This window comes from Heloderma suspectum, chromosome 2, assembly GCF_057233095.1.
Source record: "Heloderma suspectum isolate Gila_16-S chromosome 2, 16-S_ref, whole genome shotgun sequence".
Lineage (NCBI taxonomy): Eukaryota > Metazoa > Chordata > Lepidosauria > Squamata > Helodermatidae > Heloderma > Heloderma suspectum.
Genome location: NC_139459.1, coordinates 366,358,027 through 366,377,513, shown reverse-complemented (window position 1 = coordinate 366,377,513; position 19,487 = coordinate 366,358,027). Strand labels below are relative to the sequence as shown.

Sequence of the window (19,487 nt, the reverse complement as noted above, 5' to 3'; positions counted from 1 at the left end):
CAGCTGTTGGCCCTGGGAAAGAGGAGCGCGCTCCTCTCCCAGGAGCGACTGCTCTTCCTCAGAATCAGAACTACTCTGGGATTCTATGGGCTCAGTGTCCACCCTGACAGCTACTCGGCAACCTCCAGGTTTGGAAGCTGCAGACTATCTACATAGGATTGCTCCCTAAAATATTTATCATCCTGCCATTCCATTTCACAAAACCCCACAAAGGAGCTAATACAGGGGAGGCATCCGTTCAAAGGGTTCGACAACTACAACATAATCAAAATAGTAATGAGCATCTGGTCATGGAATTATCAGGAAACATTTTGAGCTCAATAAACACAGATATAGAACTGTGACCCATCATAGAATCTCAGAACCTGACAGATCAGCTGTACGGAAGCCAGAGAGGGAAGTCTCTAGGGAGGCAGCCAGCACCCCCAAATGGAGCTAGTTTACAGAACCCAAACCCAGCAGTTTCTCTCTTAGCATCTTTCTCCCAAATTGCAATCTCTCTTCCCACATGGGACACCCAGATTACATCCTCCTTAGCTGGGGTAGAGGGATGGGAGAGAGAGCTGATTCTGTCTGTCTGTCTGTCTGAACGCAACAGAACTTGGGGTTTTGCCACGATCTGAAAAGCAGGTGGAATCCAGCTGATGGTGGGCAGACCAGGAGACCAGGGAGGGTTCTGTAGCATAGATCTGGGATGGTACTGATCCAACAGCTACGAATGGAACCACTCCAGTAAGCAGGCACACGGAGTGCACAAAACTTTTGTTTTTTATTCAGTTTCCATATAACCTTCAAAGGCAAAAAGGGCTGCAGGTTTGATATTACAAAGCCACGAAGGAGTTACAGGAAGATTTGCAGGAGGTGAGAATAGCTGTTCCAGGCTGAAAACAATGGGGTTTGGAGACATCCTTGCCAAAGCCATCTCAAATGTCAAAGTGGGCAACTTGGGATGGGTGCTCAGTGGAGCTACTAAGCCTGCAACTATTGAAGACTGCATCTTTCCTGAAAGGCTCAGAAATTCCTGGTCTACCACCTGAGCTGGTAGTTTACTTTTCTCGGGGAGATCACTGCAGGGCTGGCATATGCCTGTATGATTAGATTTCTGATTGCTATTGATCAGCTTGGTAATGCCAGCTGTGACCCTGTGTATGTGAACTTTGGGACTATTAGATAAGATACGTTTGCCATTACTTTGCCCACCTTGGCACAGATAAGGACTTGTTAAAATGACTATGCCCATCATTGCCAAATTTTATTGGATTTCTGCAGTACCTGTCCTACCAATGAGCAGCCTGATAACAAGCCTGTGAGGTTGATTAGGCTGAGAGAGATTAACCGCTGCAGAAACACAGCACATTTCATTTCTCAGCTGAAAGCTGAACCCAGGTCTCCATGGCCCCATTCAGTTGTATTGTACCACACCACCTGTCAGTTAATGGCAGTCAACAGAGGCAATTAAACACATAGGAAGAACTGCATCCAATGTAAGTCTTTTCAGTTCTTCCCTTTATTGAAATCATTAATTGAAGGTGCTCAGTTATTTGAAGTTCCATTGCTAAATCTGGTGTTTACCAATGTCTTCTCTGCATTCCAGAAGGTAACAGACGGGAAGTGGAGAATCAGAGAGAGCCATGTGGGATGTCACCAAAAAAAGAAAGACCCCAAAATACCCAGTGTGGGAAGAGTTTCTGTAGGAAGACAACTCTCACTTCTCATCAAAGAACTCACACAGGGGAGAAACCATATCAGTGTTTGGAGTGCGGAAAGAGCTTCAGTGAGAAGAGATACCTAATTCATCATCAAAGGACTCACACAGGGGAGAAACCATGTCAATGTTTGCAGTGTGGAAAGAGTTTCAGTCGGAAGGAGCATCTAATTTCTCACCAAAGAACTCACACAGGGGAGAAGTCATATCGTTGTTTGGAGTGTGGAAAGAGTTTCAGTGAGAAGTATAGTCTCACTGTACATCAAAGAACTCACACAGGGGAGAAACCATATCATTGTTTGGAGTGTGGAAAGAGTTTCAGTCGTAAAATAACACTCACCTGTCATCAACGATTTCACACAGGGGAAAAGCCATATCATTGTTTGGAGTGTGGAAAGCGCTTCAGCGAAAAGAGACATCTCACTTCTCATCAAAGAAATCACATGGGTGAGAAACCATATCCTTGTTTGGAGTGTGGAAAGAGCTTCAGTCAGAAGATACATCTCACTTCTCACCAAAGAACTCACACAGGGGAGAAACCTTATCATTGTGTGGAGTGTGGAAAGGGCTTCAGCCAGAAGGCACATCTAGTTTCGCATCAAAGAATTCACACACGGGAGAAACCATATCAATGTTTGCAGTGTGGGAAGAGCTTCAGTCGGAAGGAACATCTAATTTCTCATCAAAGAATTCACACGGGGGAGAAGCCATTTCAATGTTTGGAGTGTGGAAAAAGCTTCTGTCAGAAGATAACTCTCACTTCTCATCAAAGAACTCACACAGGGGAGAAACCATATCATTGTTTGGAGTGTGAGATGAGCTTCAGTCAGAAAATAACTCTCACTTCACATCAAAGAACTCACACAGGGGAGAAACCATATAAATGTTTGGAGTGTGGAAAGGGCTTCAGCCAGAAGGCACATTTAGCTTCTCATCAAAGAACTCACACACGGGAGAAACCATATCAATGTTTGCAGTGTGGAAAGACTTTCAGTCGGAAGGAACATTTAATTTCTCATCAAAGAACTCACACACGGGAGAAGCCATATCAGTGTTTGGAGTGTGGAAAGAGCTTCTGTCAGAAGATAACTCTCACTTCACATCAAAGAACTCACACAGGGAAGAAACCATATAAATGTTTGGAGTGTGGAAAGGGCTTCAGCCAGAAGACAACTCTTACTTGTCATCAAAGAACTCACACAAGGAGAAACAATATAAATATTTTGCATGTGGAAAGAGCTTCAGTCAGAAGGGAATTGTCCGGTCTCATCAAAGAAACCACACAGGAGATGCTTTAAAACTGGTTGAAGTGTGGACAAAAATTAAATCTAATAGTACTTTTCACCAAAGAAATCACACAGGAGAAACCATAGGAATGCTTGGAGATAGGAATGAGATTCATTTGCAATCAGGCCATATTTCACATTAGAGGACCCATGTTGGAGATGTACTGCATAAAGGAATGCCAACCCAGGAGTCCATTAATATGCTGAAAATAAGACAACAAAGAAACTTCAATAAGCTATCTTTTCTCTTATATCAGTACACATTGAAAAATAATAATGTGCAGACCATAAATATTCCCCAAATATGGGACAGGATGGATTTTCTTGGCTACGTGCATTTCATATTTCTTCAATAAATATTTTATTTAGTTTTGTAAGAGGGTTAAGAAGAAGGAATATACATATCCCAATACTGAATAAATATGTACAATTAGCAAACCTATGACAGTGCTTCATTAAAGGGTGTAGGTACTGCTCTTTTAGAAAAGGCAAGTAGGAAAAACATTCTGGGTGTGTAAGCCTCCAAATTGTATTGCCTATAAAAATGACACCTCTTGATGTAAAAATGTGAACCTTGTCATCAGCAATGTACTCCATGAAGTGTATAATTGTGCCAAATTTGAAATTGGTGTGATAAAAACTGGAACAGATACAGATAAGTTAAAAAGTGTTTACAATTGACACATTTATCCTTTTTACTCCAGGTTTTCAAAGGCAGATCATACATGTTTGTCAAACTTTGGTGAAAACCATGTATGCATTTTATTCTGGCCGATTGAGGAAGCGTGCCTTTCATGGCTTTCCCCAAATTCTGTTTTGAGACCAGGGGCCTGTCTTCATGAGCAATTTAGTGCGAAGTTAGAGCAGCCCCTGGGCAGGGGTGGGAAACAAGCCTCTGTCATTGGTTGAGTGGCCCCTGCCAATTTGATGACCTTCAGTTCTACTCCCCCCACCCCACCTGGAAGTATGTTCCTTTCAAGCACTGTGTGACCCCTGAAAACCAGATTTTAAAGGTATGGTACACTTGGCTTATCTTGCTTCGTGTGTCCCTGACGGACCAAAGTCAATTCCATGAAAATCTGGGTAATACTCCAACACGCTTCTCATTCCGTTGTTGTGAAGTCCCATCCTGCCCCCCGCCCCGGAGATTTTTAGAGTAGATTTAGTAATGTGTTGCCATTTTTATTGTATTAGGAGGCGTCCAGTGATCATAGATTTCAGTTTTTCCTGGGAGAACTCAATTTTTTTGCTTTATTTGGGAAGTCTGATAAGATGCCTTATTTACGATAATGTTTTGCTCTTCAGAGGCCTTTTTCCTAGAAATGTGTCTTCATATTGCTATGATTTCTGCTTTTACCAGCATCATATACTTAGTGTTTATTCTGTATTAAGTATCTATTTGAAATAAATAAAAGAAAGAAAAGACAAATGTTAGGCTCAGAGAGTTTTCCTGAACTAAAACTTTCTCAGTAAAAACCTGCATCCTTGGTGACACTTTGCCCTGGGGAAAACTGAGTGGGAGTGGTTACCTGGTGGTCTAGGGGCAGCTAGATACTGGAGTTCCACCTGATAGAATCCCTGGGTGAGGACAGATTTGTCACAAGTTACACTAAACCGTGATAGGTGGAAGGATTAAGCACTCTCTCCCAGCACACTAATTATTTGCTTCAAATTCCATCCTCCCAGCATCACGTCACAATAGAAAAGGTGTGTGGGCTAAAGTTTGTGAGTTCCATTGTCTAACTTCATATTCTCTGTAAGTCTCTGTGAGCCCCTTTTAGAGGGGAAAAGGCACTGGCCTTCAAAGGCAGGGAAAGATAAATAATTAGGCAACCCATTCCTGCTCACAATCAAGATGTTCCCCACCCAACTCTGCCAAATACACATTTTCTTGGTGCCTCTTAAAATATATATGAAATGGGAGTATTATTTTCACAAAGTGCTTTAATATTTCTCATTACTGGCACATCATTAATCACACTGATGCTAGGAAATAAGCCTACAAGCCAATAGCAGTAGTACCATTCTCAGCCCTGCTACCTCAGAGGAGACCCCCATCCCCCATTGTTTAACTCATCCCACCAGCAACAGATATAACTAAGAAACAGGCCTGGGTGCAACATACAGGAGGATTCCTCTAGGAATGCAAAACAGGTCAGATGCTTCAAAAGACAAAACAGGACCAGGACACAGACCAGGACAAGTCTCACAAAACAGAAAACAGAAACAGAAAACCGCATCCCCCCATCCAGCCATGCTGGGATTTGTAGCACTTACTTATGTCAAGCCATGCATAGGAGAGCACCCTTTGGGATTTGTTTTATTATTGTTGTATTTGTAATGTAATGCAGTTGATTGTACACCACTCAGAAATCCCAAAAAGTAAGAAGGGTACATTTGTTATTCTTGCCTGAATTCCAAGAAGTAATGTGTGAGTGGATGTTTCATGAGAAAAGCTGGTTGCTGGTGGTGAGAACTTTTAAAGGTCAGGTCCGGGGTGATCTCTTTTCAAAGAAAAGAAAAGGAAATTTTGCACCCTCAAAAAACGTCAGCATTTCTCCCAATGGGGCGCATTTTGCAAAATTTATTCTGGCTTCAGAAGTCATGTGCAGGAAACAAGAGCTCTACAGGTCCTAAGGAGCTTTTTGCCCTCTGACTGATGCAACTGGCAGTTTCTCCCCCAAACCTCTTCAGGTTTCAGACTCCTAGGATGATTTGTTGAAGCTGCTGAGGCCTTTTGAGCCTCCTGGCAAGAACAGTCGCTAAACGGAGGACAAAGTTTTACAACCAAAAACAAAACACAAAGTGCCTGGTCAGATTTATTCAGCAAGAAGAAGAAATGTCTGGAACAGAAAAGAGAAATTGCTGCTAGCAGCAGCCACAAAAGCCAATGTGGCTCAGGGCATGATGTTTTCATGGTCCTGCTTGGAGAGATTTAGAGAAAGGATCTTGCTACTTGGAGACTTCGCGGTTAAAGAAATTAACTAGATTCCTAGAGAGGAAGGGAATTTGGGGAGGAAGGAAGAGGCTGTCCCCTCCCCAGAAAATGCACATACACCCAAGGCATAGGGGCCTCCTGTGTGGGTTCAGGTGACACTGATACTGAGCAAGATAGCTTACTTCCCCTTTCAGCTGGCCAGAGCTCCAGGTGAATGACAATGGAGGGACCCAAGTCAAACAACCCGACTGTCAGGGTGGACACTGAGCCCATAGAATCCCAGAGTAGTTCTGATTCTGAGGAAGAGCAGTCACTCCTGGGAGAGCAGCGCGCTCCTCTTTCCCAGGGCCAACAGCTGACGGAGATTCCTCCCACCAGCATTCCTAGCTTAGATAGCAGTCCTGGGAGTGACAGAGCGCCGGAAGCAGACTTGGTGGACACGCGACACCGACGCAGAGAGTGGTGCCAAATGGAGGGCGCAGAAAGGAGGCGTAGCGCCCGGTTGGTGCGCAAACAACGGCTGCGCCCAGAGGATGCAAGGGAAAAGGGGAGGGACTCTCCCTAGTCCTTAAGTTCAGGGGTCTGCCAGTGATTCCCTTTCAAACGGGGACCAACTGTTCCAACTTAGGGCTTAGGGATTCTGCTGCTCAGATCTAGTTGCTACCTGTAGAGCTGTTAAGTTGTAAAAGAAGAATAAAGCTTTGAAAAGAGTCCCTTTGTCTGTGTCTGGACTTGGCTACTGGATTAGACTGAGAGAGGCCTCCGAGGAGCCCTTGACACCGACACGCAGCACCTCCTGCAGTCCAGGTCTGCGTCGAAGCTCGCTGTGGGCAAGTCTCTGGTGACTTATCCTTGAGTTCTCCATTTGCTACATGCAGGTTTGAGGAGCACCCTAATTAATCACACCTGGGCTGATGGTCAGATTCGGAGGTCTGATGATGTTCATACATTCCTGCATCACCCAAAAGATACGCTAAAGCGAGTGGACAGTGGCCGACGCAGCTGATTCACGGTTGTATGCTTCCCCGGCAGACAACTGACCTCGGAACACAAAGCCTCCGGCCTAGAGCCTTGAGCGCTCTTAAGGGAGCCCGTTTTTAAGGTTCTCCAGGAGATTCAGGCTTGCAAGGAACAATTGTGGCACTCCTCTCTCCTCAAAATACAACGGTGTCGGGTGCAATTCCTCTACAGGTAAATGCTCACGTCCTTTAATGCAATGGACTGAGGACATCACAACGCTTTCAACATTTGAATGGGTAGTGTATATATGCCACTTGCAAATACACACACTTCATATACATGTACTGAAATGGATACATCCCAACCTATGTAGCTAGAATTTTTTCTTCTTTATGGTTGGGCTCAGGAGACTCAGTTTTAGAGTAGCTCCAGCCTTTCCTGGAGGAGCGCTCTCAGGTGGTGCTGGGGGGCTTCTGCTTCCCCCATTGCTGTTAGGCTGTGGGGTGCCGCAAGGTTCCATCTTGTCCCCCATGCTTTTTAACACCTACATGAAACTGCTGGGAGACACCATCCAGAAGTTTGGGCTGAAGTTTTATCAGAGTTGCAGAATTTTACCTGGACGAGACCGCTGGGGACCAGGGTGGACCCAGTCACCTCTACCAGCACACTCACACAACAACGGGCGACAGATTTCAGACAACACAATGGCTCCGAACAAACAGTCCTAGCCTCCCACCAGCCTAAACCTCTGTGAACCTCAAGAGTTCAATCTCAGACCCACACAGAGAATACTCACCGGTCGCAGTCGATGCTCGGGGAGGACTGGCAGGGAACAATGGCCCCACGAGGTGCACACTCACCAGGTCCCCCAGGGACCAGCAGCTCCAGCAGTGTTGAGATCTCGGTGGGACCTCCAAATTCTGTTGCAGAATTTTACCCTTTTGCTGCGCTCGGCCAAAGAACAGACACCGACTTTTGTTTGAGCGGATGTTTCTTACCAGAACACCAAGGTGTGGTGCAGTCAAGAGTTGCCAGCGTGGCCCCTCGGGTCTGGACCCAGAACAATTGGCGACTTTGGTATTTATACAGACAAGTAAACAAGGCGCATGGGAAAGAGCAGAGGACAGGAAGGCCTGGCGTGCCATGGTCCATGCGGTCACGAAGAGTCGGACACGACTGAACGACTGAACAACAAACAAGGCACATGATGTAAGTTTAGTCAGTATTTGGTGCAGCGCTGAGTCAAGGGGCTACACCCTTTCTTCAAAGGACATTTCCCAGTTTCCAGAGACAAGGGCCCTGCTATTGACTCATGCGCAGTATGTTAATCAACCAGCAAGTTAATCAGCCGCCATCCTCTTTCCTACGTGACTCTGGGCACCTCAGCAACACATTCCCATGCTAACAATGCAAGTGATATTTTTCCACTTCATCAGTATGTGGCTGATACTGGGCTCTACCTCTCGTTTCCATCTATTTATCCTAGGGAGGATGTGGAGCTCTTGAACCAGTGTCTGGAGGCTGTTTTGGAATGGATGAGGGTGAATAAGATAAAACTTAATCCAGACAAGACGGAGGTACTGTGAGTTGGGAAACCAGCTACTCTAGACGGAGCTTTACAGCTGGTCTTAGATGGAGTTGCACTCCCCCTAAAAGACCAACTGATGGTCTGGGAATCCTCAAGAACTCTGTGCTAACTGGGGAAGCCCAGGTGACTGCAGTATCCAAGAGTGTGTTTTACCAGATTAGGCTGGTATGCCCGCTGCGGCTCTGTCTGGAGAGGACAGACCTTGCCTAGGTTATCCATGGATTAGTGGCATCCAGGCTGAACTACTGCAATGCACTGTACATGTGGCTGAGATTGAAGGTGGTCTAGAAACTTCAGCTGGTGCAGAATGCAGCCACCCAAATGCTGGTGGGGGTGAGGTCATCAGGTCATAGAATACCTATGCTGCACTACCTGCTGGTGTGTTTCCATGCTGAATTTAAAGTTCTGGTTTTGACTTTTAAAGCTTTACATTGTTTGGGACCAAATTACTTGAAGGGTAATTTACATCACCCTTATCAGCCAGCCTGCACTTTGAGATCAGCAAGAAAGGCCCTTCTCATCTGCACACCTTTGAGGGCAGTGGGTAGGTGCACAAGGGAGGGGTGTGTGTTTTTTGCATTGTCCCCGAACACCTCTGGAATAAGCTGCCATCAGGCGTCTGGCAGGGCCATCATTGCAGGCTTTTATGAACGCCCTGAAGACAGACTTCTTTATTCTGGCCTTCCCCTGATTATGTTTGATCAAACTGGGTTATAGCAGCAATTGTGTTCTAGGTTCTGTCTTATGATGATGTTTGTGGTTTTGTGGAACTTTCACTGCTTTTATTATCACATCTCTTTTTTATTATTAATTTTTATATGTGTTTTAATTATGTACGCCGCCTTGGGATGGTTCCTAGCCTTCAAGGCCTATACATTTCTGGAGGTGACGGACTCGACCTTGGGGGAGCTGGGGGTGGCGACGGCCGACAGGAAGCTCTGGCGTGGGCTGGTCCATGAAGTCACGAAGAGTCGGAAGCAACTGACCAAATAGACAACAACAATGTTTTTAAATAAATAAATCTAGAAACTACTAAGCTGTAGATCCAGAAATGGGAGATTCAAGTAATTGTTTTCACAAACACAAAAAGAAATTAAAAGCCCATGCTTAAGTTAACATTCTGCCCCCTGATCCAGTAATGAACTGCTTTGACAAATTGAAGGGAAAACAGAGAGGGAGAATATGACCGTTTCCCTGATCAGGAAGAATACATTAAATTTGAAGGAGATAATAATAGCTTTGTTCCAGTTCTGCAGTTGTACTTTGGGAGAGTCAGCAGAGGCCTTGGAAAACTGTCTGTTGTGGGGAGGGAAGTGAATGGAAGAGGTTCCCTGTGTGGTTAAGTTGCTCTGCCTGGCTAGCTTGGCAAAGATGCAGCGTGGGTTTGGCACCGGAGCAGCAGCCAGGAGGCTGGAAAGCTCCCAGGATGATTTTAGATCAGTGCTTTTCTCCCAGCCTTAACCTCCCTTGGGGGCTTGTTTTGAGGAGAAAATGGGTGGAGCGTGTGTGAGGCATTTTAATAGTTTGGGGAGATTATACAAACCTATGGTGTGACCACGCTTGGAATACTGTGTACACTTCTGGTCACTGCACCTAAAACAAGATACTGTAGCACTCAAAAAACTGCAGGGCAGGGGAACTAAAAAAATCCAAGGGCTGGAGCAACTCCCCTATGAGGGAAAGTTATAACAGCCCGAAGTGTTTAGCTTAGAAAAAAGGCAAGTAAGGAGAGACATGATAGAAGTGTACAAAATTATGCAGGGTGTGGAGAATGTGGAGAGGGAGACATTTTTCTCCCTCTCGTAATATTAGAATCCATTGGGATCACCCCATGAAGCTGATTGGTGGGAGATTCAGGACAGATAAAAGGAAGGGCTTCTTCACCCAGTGCCTAGTCAAGTGATGCAATTCGCTACCACAAGATGTATGATGGCCACCAATTTGGATGCCTTTAAAAGAAGGTTAGGCAAATTCCTGGAGGAGAAGGTTAGCAATGGTTACTAGTCTTGATGGCTCTATGCTACCTCCAGTATCAGAGGCAGTATGCCTTTGCATGCCAGTTGCTGGGGAAGATGGGTGAGAGCGGGCTGCTGCAGTCAAGTCCTGCTTGCGGGCGTCCCACAGGCAGCTGGTTGGCCATTGTGTGAACAGAATGCTGGACCAGATGGACCCTTGGTCTGATCCAGCAGGGCTCTTCTCAAGTTCTTATGTTCCTAAGTGAAAAGGCACCAGTCAGGCTCTGCCATCAACCACAGTGGCTCCAAGATGGCTCCAGCTGTGAGAGGGGAAGTTTTGGGGAAGGATTCTGTTCACATTTACTGGGGCGTAAGTGCCATGAGATCAAATCGCCAACATTTGCTGCATCATGGAGAAAGCAAGAGAATTCCAGAAAAACGTCTATTTCTGCTTCATTGACTACACTAAAGCCTTTGATTGTGTGGATCACAACAAACTGTGGCAAATTCTTAAAGTGATGGGAGTACCAGACCACCTTACCTGTCTCCTGAGAAACCTGTATGAGGGTCAAGAAGCAACAGTAAGAACCAGACATGGAACAACCGATTGGTTCAAAATTGGGAAAGGAGTACGACAAGGCTGCATATTGTCGCCCTGCTTATTTAACTTATATGCAGAGTACATCAGGAGAAATGCTGGGCTGGATGAATCAGAGGTCGGAAATAAGATTGCTGGGAGAATTATCAACAACCTCAGATATGCAGACGATACCACCCTAATGGCAGAAAGCGAAGAGGATCTCAAGAGCCTCTTGTTGAGGGTGAAAGAGGAGAGTGCAAAAGCTGGTTTGAAACTCAACATTAAAAAAACGAAGATCATGGCATCTGGCCCCATCACTTCCTGGCATATAGAAGGGGAAGAAATGGAAGCAGTGACAGATTTTACTTTCTTGGGCTCCAAGATCACCGCAGATGGTGACTGTAGCCATGAAATTAAAAGACACTTGCTCCTTGGGAGGAAAGCTATGGCAAACCTAGACAGCATAGTAAGAAGCAGAGACATCACCTTGCCGACAAAGGTCCGTCTAATCAAAGCGATGGTTTTCCCAGTAGTAATGTATGGCTGTGAGAGCTGGACTATAAGGAAGGCTGAGCGCCGAAGAATTGATGCTTTCGAACTGTGGTGCTGGAGAAGACTCTTACGAGTCCCCTGGACTGCAGGGAGGTACAATCAGTCCATCCTAAAGGAAATCAACCCTGAGTGCTCATTGGAAGGACAGATAATGAAGCTGAAGCTCCAATATTTTGGCCACCTAATGCGAAGAGAAAACTCCCTGGAAAAGACCCTGATGCTGGGAAAGACTGAAGGCAAAAGGAGAAGGGGACGGCAGAGGATGAGATGGCTAGATAGCATCACCGATGCAATGAATATGAACTCGAGCACGCTCCAGGACAGAGCGCAGGACAGGAAGGCCTGGCATGCTATGGTCCATGGGGTCACGAAGAGTTGGACACGACTGAACGACTGAACAACAACAAAGTGCCATGGAACTGAATGGGCTTTACTTGTGAGCAGACACATCCAGGATGGCGCCGTAGCTTTCTCCCGCAAAGCCCTGCAGGTCCTGGTGTCCTGGGCTGCCTTAGAATCCTAGAACAGTAGGATTGGAAGGGGCCTGTAAGACCATCTGAACCTTCTGTGGCCTCCTGAGCCTCCTGGCAAGAACAGCCTGTAAACAGAGAACAATCTTTTACAAGCAAGCACAAAACTCCCACTGGCTGAACAGATTCATTCAGCAAGGAGAGAAAACGTCCAGAAGGGGAAAGAGAAATCGCTGCCAGCCAGCAGCGTGGGAAGGGAAGCCAAGGAGCCAGTGTGCTGCCGTGCAAGACGTTTCCCTGGCCCTGCTTGGAGAGATGCAGAGACCTTGCGGCTTGGGCCCCTGAGAGTTAAAGGGGCTGAACTAGATTCCTAGAGAGGAAGGGGATTTGCGGGGGAGGGCCCCCACAGGAAATGCATCCCCCAGTAATCGGTGCCTCCTTTGTGGGATCAGGTGAGACACGCGAGCACCCCGCCGCCTTGTGCATCAGGGTGGAGGGGAATCTCTGGGCTGCAGGGGAGGGGAGGGACATGGGGGGCAGGAGAGGGAGGGGGGGAAATGCGGGGGAGCATCCCAAATTCAATTCCCAGTGTGTCAGAGGGGGATCTGATTTCACATTTTGGAGGGGAGCTGGGCCCTCCCCCGTTTCATCCCATAGGGAGGCGACCTGTGCGGCCGATCCTGTTCGGATTCCCCCAGCTATGTCAGGGAGCTTCCCTCTTTCCTCCGTTCAGCAGACCAGGAGGCTCCTTTGATTTGGCAAGCGGGGTGTGGGTGTGTGTGTGTGTGTGGGGGGGGAGATTTAGAGCTGTGTCAATTTATCAGGCTGATTCACTGATTAAACTCCTCGAAGGGTATAAATCCTATGCATGTTTAGACAGACAAAAGCCGGCTGGGGAATGCTGGGAGTTGTGGGACTTTTGTCTGTCTAAACATGCATAGGATTGCTCCCTAAGTTGCTTAAAATCGTTCCCCCATTAATCGGGCACTGCTCCCCACCCCTCCACAAATGTGGGTCCCCTCATGCAATCCTGCATGTGGCTGAAGCGCTCCCCTCATTCTCTAATGCAGTGGTCGCCAAACTTTTTTGATCGTGCACCCCTATCAGTAAAAGATTTTTGAGCACGCACCCCCAATATATGTATATTTATTTATAAATGATATGCATGTACTACTGTACTAATATGTTATGTACACTGTAAAACATAATGCAAAAATAGAAATTAAAAAGGTTGAAATAAAAATGAAATAAACAATATTTTAAAAATAATTTATTTTATTTATTAACGGTATAAAACCACTTTTTGCTCTCACTAAAAAAATATTAATAATACTTTTTAGTGAGAGCAATGTGATTGAATATGCTTCATTATTTATAAAAAATCTTGGTGTAACACTTTGTGATACAGCAGTTTGAAGGTCTGGTTCAGTTTATTTCAGTACTTGGTTCTAATGGCTGCCATTGCTGAAGAAGACACCTCATGAAGATACGTAGATCCAAATGGAAGAAGTTCATCATTGGCTGCACTTACTAAATCATGATACCCATTTTCAATCCCATCCACCAATTACGCAAAGGTTTTTGTTGAAATTCAGCTAGTAAACTTCCTTGATGTCAATCAGTTGTTCTTGCAAACGTATTAGAAGATGTTGCATTTTTATATTTTCAACAAATGGGCTCAAAACCCACTGAAACTCTTCATTTGGAAGATTTTTAAACAGGTTAGAAAATTCCATTTCCAAGTTTTTAAGTGTGTAGATATGAGAGTTTTTATGACCCATTTCCATCATTTTTGGTAACAAAATCACATACCGATGGAAACGTTTCCAAACATCTGTTTTCAAAACGCTCTCTCCATAGCATGAGTTTCTTTTGAAAAGCAGTCACTTTCTCACTCCTTGTTAAAACGTTGCCTTTACCTCAAAGGGACAAATTAAGTGTGTGTATTTTTTCAAAGAGATCTGCTAGGGAGCATACTGCTGACAGCCACTGGTCATCACAGAAAAGGTCAGCAAATGTGGAGCAAATTTGCTCTCTTTTGGCAGGATGGCAACCGCTCCGGTGCCGCAGCTGAGCAGGCAACTGCGCCTTCCTCCGTTGTGCTTGGCAGAGACGGGCACAGTTGCTCTCAGCGGCTGCGGCAGAGGCAGGATGGGACTGGAGCCGAGAGACTGTCAGGGGTGCCTCTGAGCATAGGCAGTGGCAGAGTAGCTCAGATTCCAAAGAGGAACCACAAAACGTGGGGGAGGAACTTTCCCAGACTCGTCCAGACAGGGAGGGACAGACTCTTCAGGTTTCAATAGTCCAGCTGGACGGAGAAGGCCTCTCTTCACACACCCCTGTGAGAGATAGCGAACAGGGAGAGGTGGGGCTTGGAGAGCCTGAATTCTTAGACGCCAGGCGCAGACGCAGGGCCAAGAGAGAGATGGCAGGGGCAGAGCTGAGGCGATCTGCCCGACTGGCCTGGCGGGAACAGCTATGCGTAGAGACCTCACAAGATAGAGGGAGATCCCCCCCCCCTTAAGTTAGGATAGCGTGCCCGCCTTTTCTCAAACGGTGGGCAACTTTCAACCTTCTTAGCTTCCCTTTGAACTCCCTGAAGGCATTTCCTTTGTAGACTGTGAGTTACTGACAATTTGCATCTGTATGACCCATTGAAGTAAAGGACTAAAGAGCCCCAGATAGAAGCCTCTTGTCTGTGTTTTGATTTGGCTTTTGAAGTTCAGCAGGGACAAAAGGGAATCCTGACAGTGACAAATGCCATGGCTCCCATCCCATCCTGCTGCCTCTGCCACCACCATAATTGACAATGTCAGCTCACTGCTCAATTGTCAGGCAGCTTGTGCACCCCAATGGATTGTTTTGCGTACCCCCTGGGTTGCATGCATCCCACTTTGGAGACCACTGCTCTAATGGATTGACTGGACTGACACAAGCAAACAAAGCTGGGCGGAGGGAGACGAGGGGCCCCACCAAGGCCGGCCCTCCCATGAGGCAGCTGATTCAGGGAGCCCTGCAAGGGGAGCAACTTTTTCAGTTATTTAATTGACTCCTATTGACGCTTTACTGCTGGTGGGGGCAGAGAGGAGAGGTGCTTGTGGTAATTTTGCTAAAGGCAGCAAAAGATCTTGGGTCAACCCTGTGATGCAGGTCTGCAGTGAAAGACAGCTGGACAGCAGAAGGCTGATAGTAAATAAATACATGGGGAGGGGGGAAAAGAGAATGAAAAGGGGGAGTTACAAACCCTGAGCATTTAAAAAAAGCAAATCTCAACAGAGGAAAAGCGGTGAATTCCTGTTTTTGTGGGCACAAAACTTGTGGTCTCCTCAGAAGCAGGACACTGTCCTGTGAGAACTGCTCTGTTCCAGTCACAGCTCCTGGAATGGAGCCTCCATCTGCTAAGGCAGTATTTCCAGTCAGGGAAAAATGTTATGGGTCTTTATAACTATTTAATGTAAAACACAAGTCTTTCTAAAGGAAAGGGAAATGTCTGTGTTCATCAGAATTTGTAGCTTCTATGCATTAGTGGATTCGGTTGATTGATACATTGACCTTTAAAAATCAGCTGACTGATCAAGAAAGATTTCTTTAAATGACTGGGAGCATTAATTTAATGCAGTTTCATGGTAGTTTGATTTAAAAGAGGGTTAAGGAGAAGATGGCAGCAGCAGAAGGTGTCACGGAGAGGGTGTGTGGCTGGGAGCTTGGATGAAGAAAGGATTAAGGCCTCAAGGGAAGTCTGTGAGATGGGAGAGAGGATAAGATATCTTGCTCAAGCAAATGAAGGACTTTTGACAGTGGTTTGCAGGTGAAGAATCCTCCCCAAGGCTCCAGTTTCTCTTGGAGACTTGGCCTTTGCCTGCCTTTCCTTCTGGGACGAGACCTGCTTACTAGCTGGAGTCCTGCACACTTCATCTTGTCCCGTGAGTATAATAATTCTTTAACAGAACCATGTCTCGCCTTTACAGAGCCTTTGTAGCACCGCCTCATGCAGCAATCTTTGCCCAGCTACAGGAGAAGGAAGAGAGTCTTTGTCCCCCTTGGCGGCTCCCTTGGGATCAACGATGGCAGAGCAAGACTCAGCCTGCCCTGAAGCACAAAGACACCTGGATCCAGTTAAGATCAGGAGAAGTGGGGAATTCTGGGACAAAATGGTGCAGAAGATCCAGGCTGAGGACACCGTCTGCTCAGACGTGCAGCTCCAGCGCTTCAAGCAGTTCCGCTACCAGGAGGCTGAGGGATCCCGAGAGGATTGCAGCCAACTCCACGGCCTTTCCCGTCAGTGGCTGAAGCCAGAGCGACACACGAAACAGCAAATCCTGGACCTGGTGATCCTGGAGCAGTTCCTGGCCATCCTGCCTGTGGAGATGGCGAGCTGGGTGAGAGAGTGTGGAGCGGAGACCAGTTCCCAGGCGGTGGCCCTGGCAGAAGGCTTCCTCCTGAGCCAGGCAGAGGACAGGAAGCCGGAAGAGCAGCAGGTGAGAGCGTTTCATCGAGGGGGTCAGGAATGTGAGGAAGGGTATCCCCAAACCCTCTACTAATCGGCCAGCCCCTTCTAGAAATCACCCGAGGAGAGATGTCCCACCCCTCTCTCCCGGCATTTTTGGCTCTCCCTTCCCTTTACTAATCCTTCTCATTCCATGTCTTGGATCCCTATTGCTGCTTCAGGTTCAGAGTCTGTTTGCAGAAGTGGGACCTGATTTCCCTGCAGCAGAGAGGGCTCCATCAGACACCAGGCAGAGCCCCCCACGAATGGGGATCATGCAGGAGAGTGATGGATGTGCCCCCTTACAGGGTAAGCATTGAATTGGGGTGGGTGTATCTCAACTTGGTCTTGCTCTCTGAAGTGTGGATGAGACCTGTGGTCTGCTTTTGTGTTTCCCCCATGTTTTTTGTGGGGAAGAAGCTTGCCTCCAGCCTTTTCCATAATTCAGAACTGTGTTTAATTTACTACACTTGCAGAATTTATGCGTGGAAACCAAACGTTTGACTTGTGGCCAGGAGCCCAAATTGCACTTCCTGTGCACTTCTATGCATTTGACTGGGAAGTCAGTCCTTTTGTGCTCCAAGGAGTTTAGGATTGTAATCTCAATCTCTGAGACAAACATGTGCTACTGGCTTCCCATCACCTTTGTCTCTCACAGGGGCTGGAACGACACTGGCAATGAGTACTCCGCCATCTCTTTTTCTTTGCGATGGAGCGGACCCGGATCAGGTAGGGGGAAGGATCACTGGGGAGACAGGCAGGGAGCAGCCCGGGTGCCTCGGTCCCCTGCTCACCTCCCAGGGCCAGAATACATCTCTCTCCTGCTGTTTCCTTCTGGCAAAGCTAAGATCCTTTGGAGAGCCCTGCGGGATGGGACCAAAAGCCCCTCTAGTCCAGCATCCTGTTTCTCACAGTGGCTGACCAGATGCCTCTTGGGAAGCTACAAGTAGGACAGGAGGGCCAGAGCCATTTTTTGCTCTTGTTCCCCCAGCAACCGGTTTTCACAGCAAGCAAATTTCAATCCTGCAGGACAATGCCCATCTACCTCACTTCATGTTATCCTTGAGAAGGAAACATTTTCTTTTTTTCTCCAGGGTCTGGTGACATTTGAGGAGGTTGCTGTGTGCTTCACGGAGGAGGAGTGGGCACTGCTGGATCCTGACCAGAGAGCTTTGCACAGGCAAATCACAGAGGAGAACCATGGGATCGTGGCCTCTCTCAGTAAGGCCCCCGGTTTTCCTGCTTAGTGATAAAACTGGGTTCCAAATGCAATAACGATGAGAAAGACAGTATTACCATTTTTTGGTATTTTGAGGTTCCTTTTAGGGCATAGCCCCCAGAAGATGATGTGCAAAAAGAAAGTAAGACACATTCTGTCAAGGGGTCCCCAAACATTTTGGACCAGTGGGCACATTTGGAAGTTGAAAACCTGCTGTGGGCTCCAGCACAGAATGGCTCCCATGGAGGATGTGGCTAGTTACATAACAGTTGCCCTGGGGGCCTGGCTAGTCAAATGAGGTTGGGGGTAGGGGAGAAATAGCAAGGATAGAGACTAGGAGGGGGAGGAACCATGAGGTAAAGAATGTTGGAGCAGGGGAGAAAAAGCTAGGCAAGAGGTGGGAGTGGAAAGAGCAAGATAAAGGGCTGAGTGGGAGACAACGAGAAAGGTTAGGAAGGGAGAGAAATAGTGAGGATAGAATTTGTGGGAGAGAAAAAGGAAGGCTAGAGGCTGGGAGTGGTGAGATAAGAGAGAAAGGTCTGTGTGGGCAGAAGAAGATTGAGTGGAGCCAGGAACAAACCCTTCTCTTCCCGCCCACTGAACAGCAGAGCAGCAGCAGGTTCAGAAACAGGAAGGAGAACTTGGCGCCCAAATGTTTTTCAAGTTTCTCATTACAAATAAATTTTTGAAGGGGGCAGGGAGTGGGAGCTTCATGAGCACCATGTTGGAGACCCTTACAATGAAGTTATATTAAAATAATCAAATGATTAAACAGTATTTCAAGACAGAAGCTTAAAAACACAGGCCTCAGAGATACCACAGATATTTTCACATGACACATTAACAGAGCTCAGAGTCTCAAAATCCAGCAGTGGCAAAACACTGATTAGGGAAAGGCAGCACAGAAGCACATTTTCAAAGCAAAGTTGAAGGCCTCCCCTACAAGGGCCACGCAGAGTTTGATTGCAGATTTCAGCACCTCCAGATCCCTTCTTCCAGTCTACCAAGATTTCTGTATTTTCATTTACTAAAACATTTATAACCCAGCCTTTCCATTTAACAACAATCCCCAAAGGAGCAAATGCAGATGAGATATCCTTTAAAAACGTTAGAAAACGGCAACATAAGCAAAACGCTAATGAGTGTCTGGTCATCAAATCACTGCGGAAACGTTGAGAGCTGCAAGAAAGACATATATATAACTGACCCATCATAGAACCCCAGAAGCCTGACAGATCAGCTGTGCTGGAGCCAGAGAGGGAGGCCTCGAGGGAGGCAGCCCACACCCCAAAACACAGTTCTGTGAACCCAAACCCAGCTATTTCTCTCTTACTATCTTCCTCCAAAATTGCAGTCTCTCTTCACACACAGATGCTCAGGCACCCAGATTACATCCTTCTTAGCTGGGGTGGAGGGACTGAAAAGAGATCTGCTTCTCTCCATCTGAGCATAACAGAACTCTGGGGTTTGCCATGCCCTGAAAAGCAGTGGGTGACCCAGGAGACCAAGGTGGTTTCAGTTGCGGGGAGTCGGGATGGTACTGGTCCAAAAGCGACGAATTGACCTGCTCTGGTAAGCCAGCACAGACAGTGTACAAAATTCTGGATTTTTATCCAATTTCCAGAAGACCTTTGAAGGCACAAAAAGGTGCCAGGTCTGATATTACAAAGCCACAAAGGAGTTACATGAAGAATCCCAGATGGTGACAAGAGCAGTTCCGGGTGGAAAACTATGGGGTTCTCCTTGCC

At 46.7% G+C, this 19,487-nt stretch overlaps 1 protein-coding gene across 1 annotated transcript in view; it reads left to right on the top strand.

The window, feature by feature from the left end:
* Positions 1–19,487, top strand: part of LOC146355888 (uncharacterized) — a 74,634-nt gene that overhangs the window by 20,452 nt on the left and 34,695 nt on the right. Inside the window, exons 10-11 of the mRNA XM_084830640.1 lie at positions 1,595–2,866; positions 8,816–8,823. Coding sequence (XP_084686766.1) covers positions 1,595–2,866; positions 8,816–8,823 — 1,280 coding nt within the window. The remainder of the gene's footprint in view (positions 1–1,594; positions 2,867–8,815; positions 8,824–19,487) is intronic.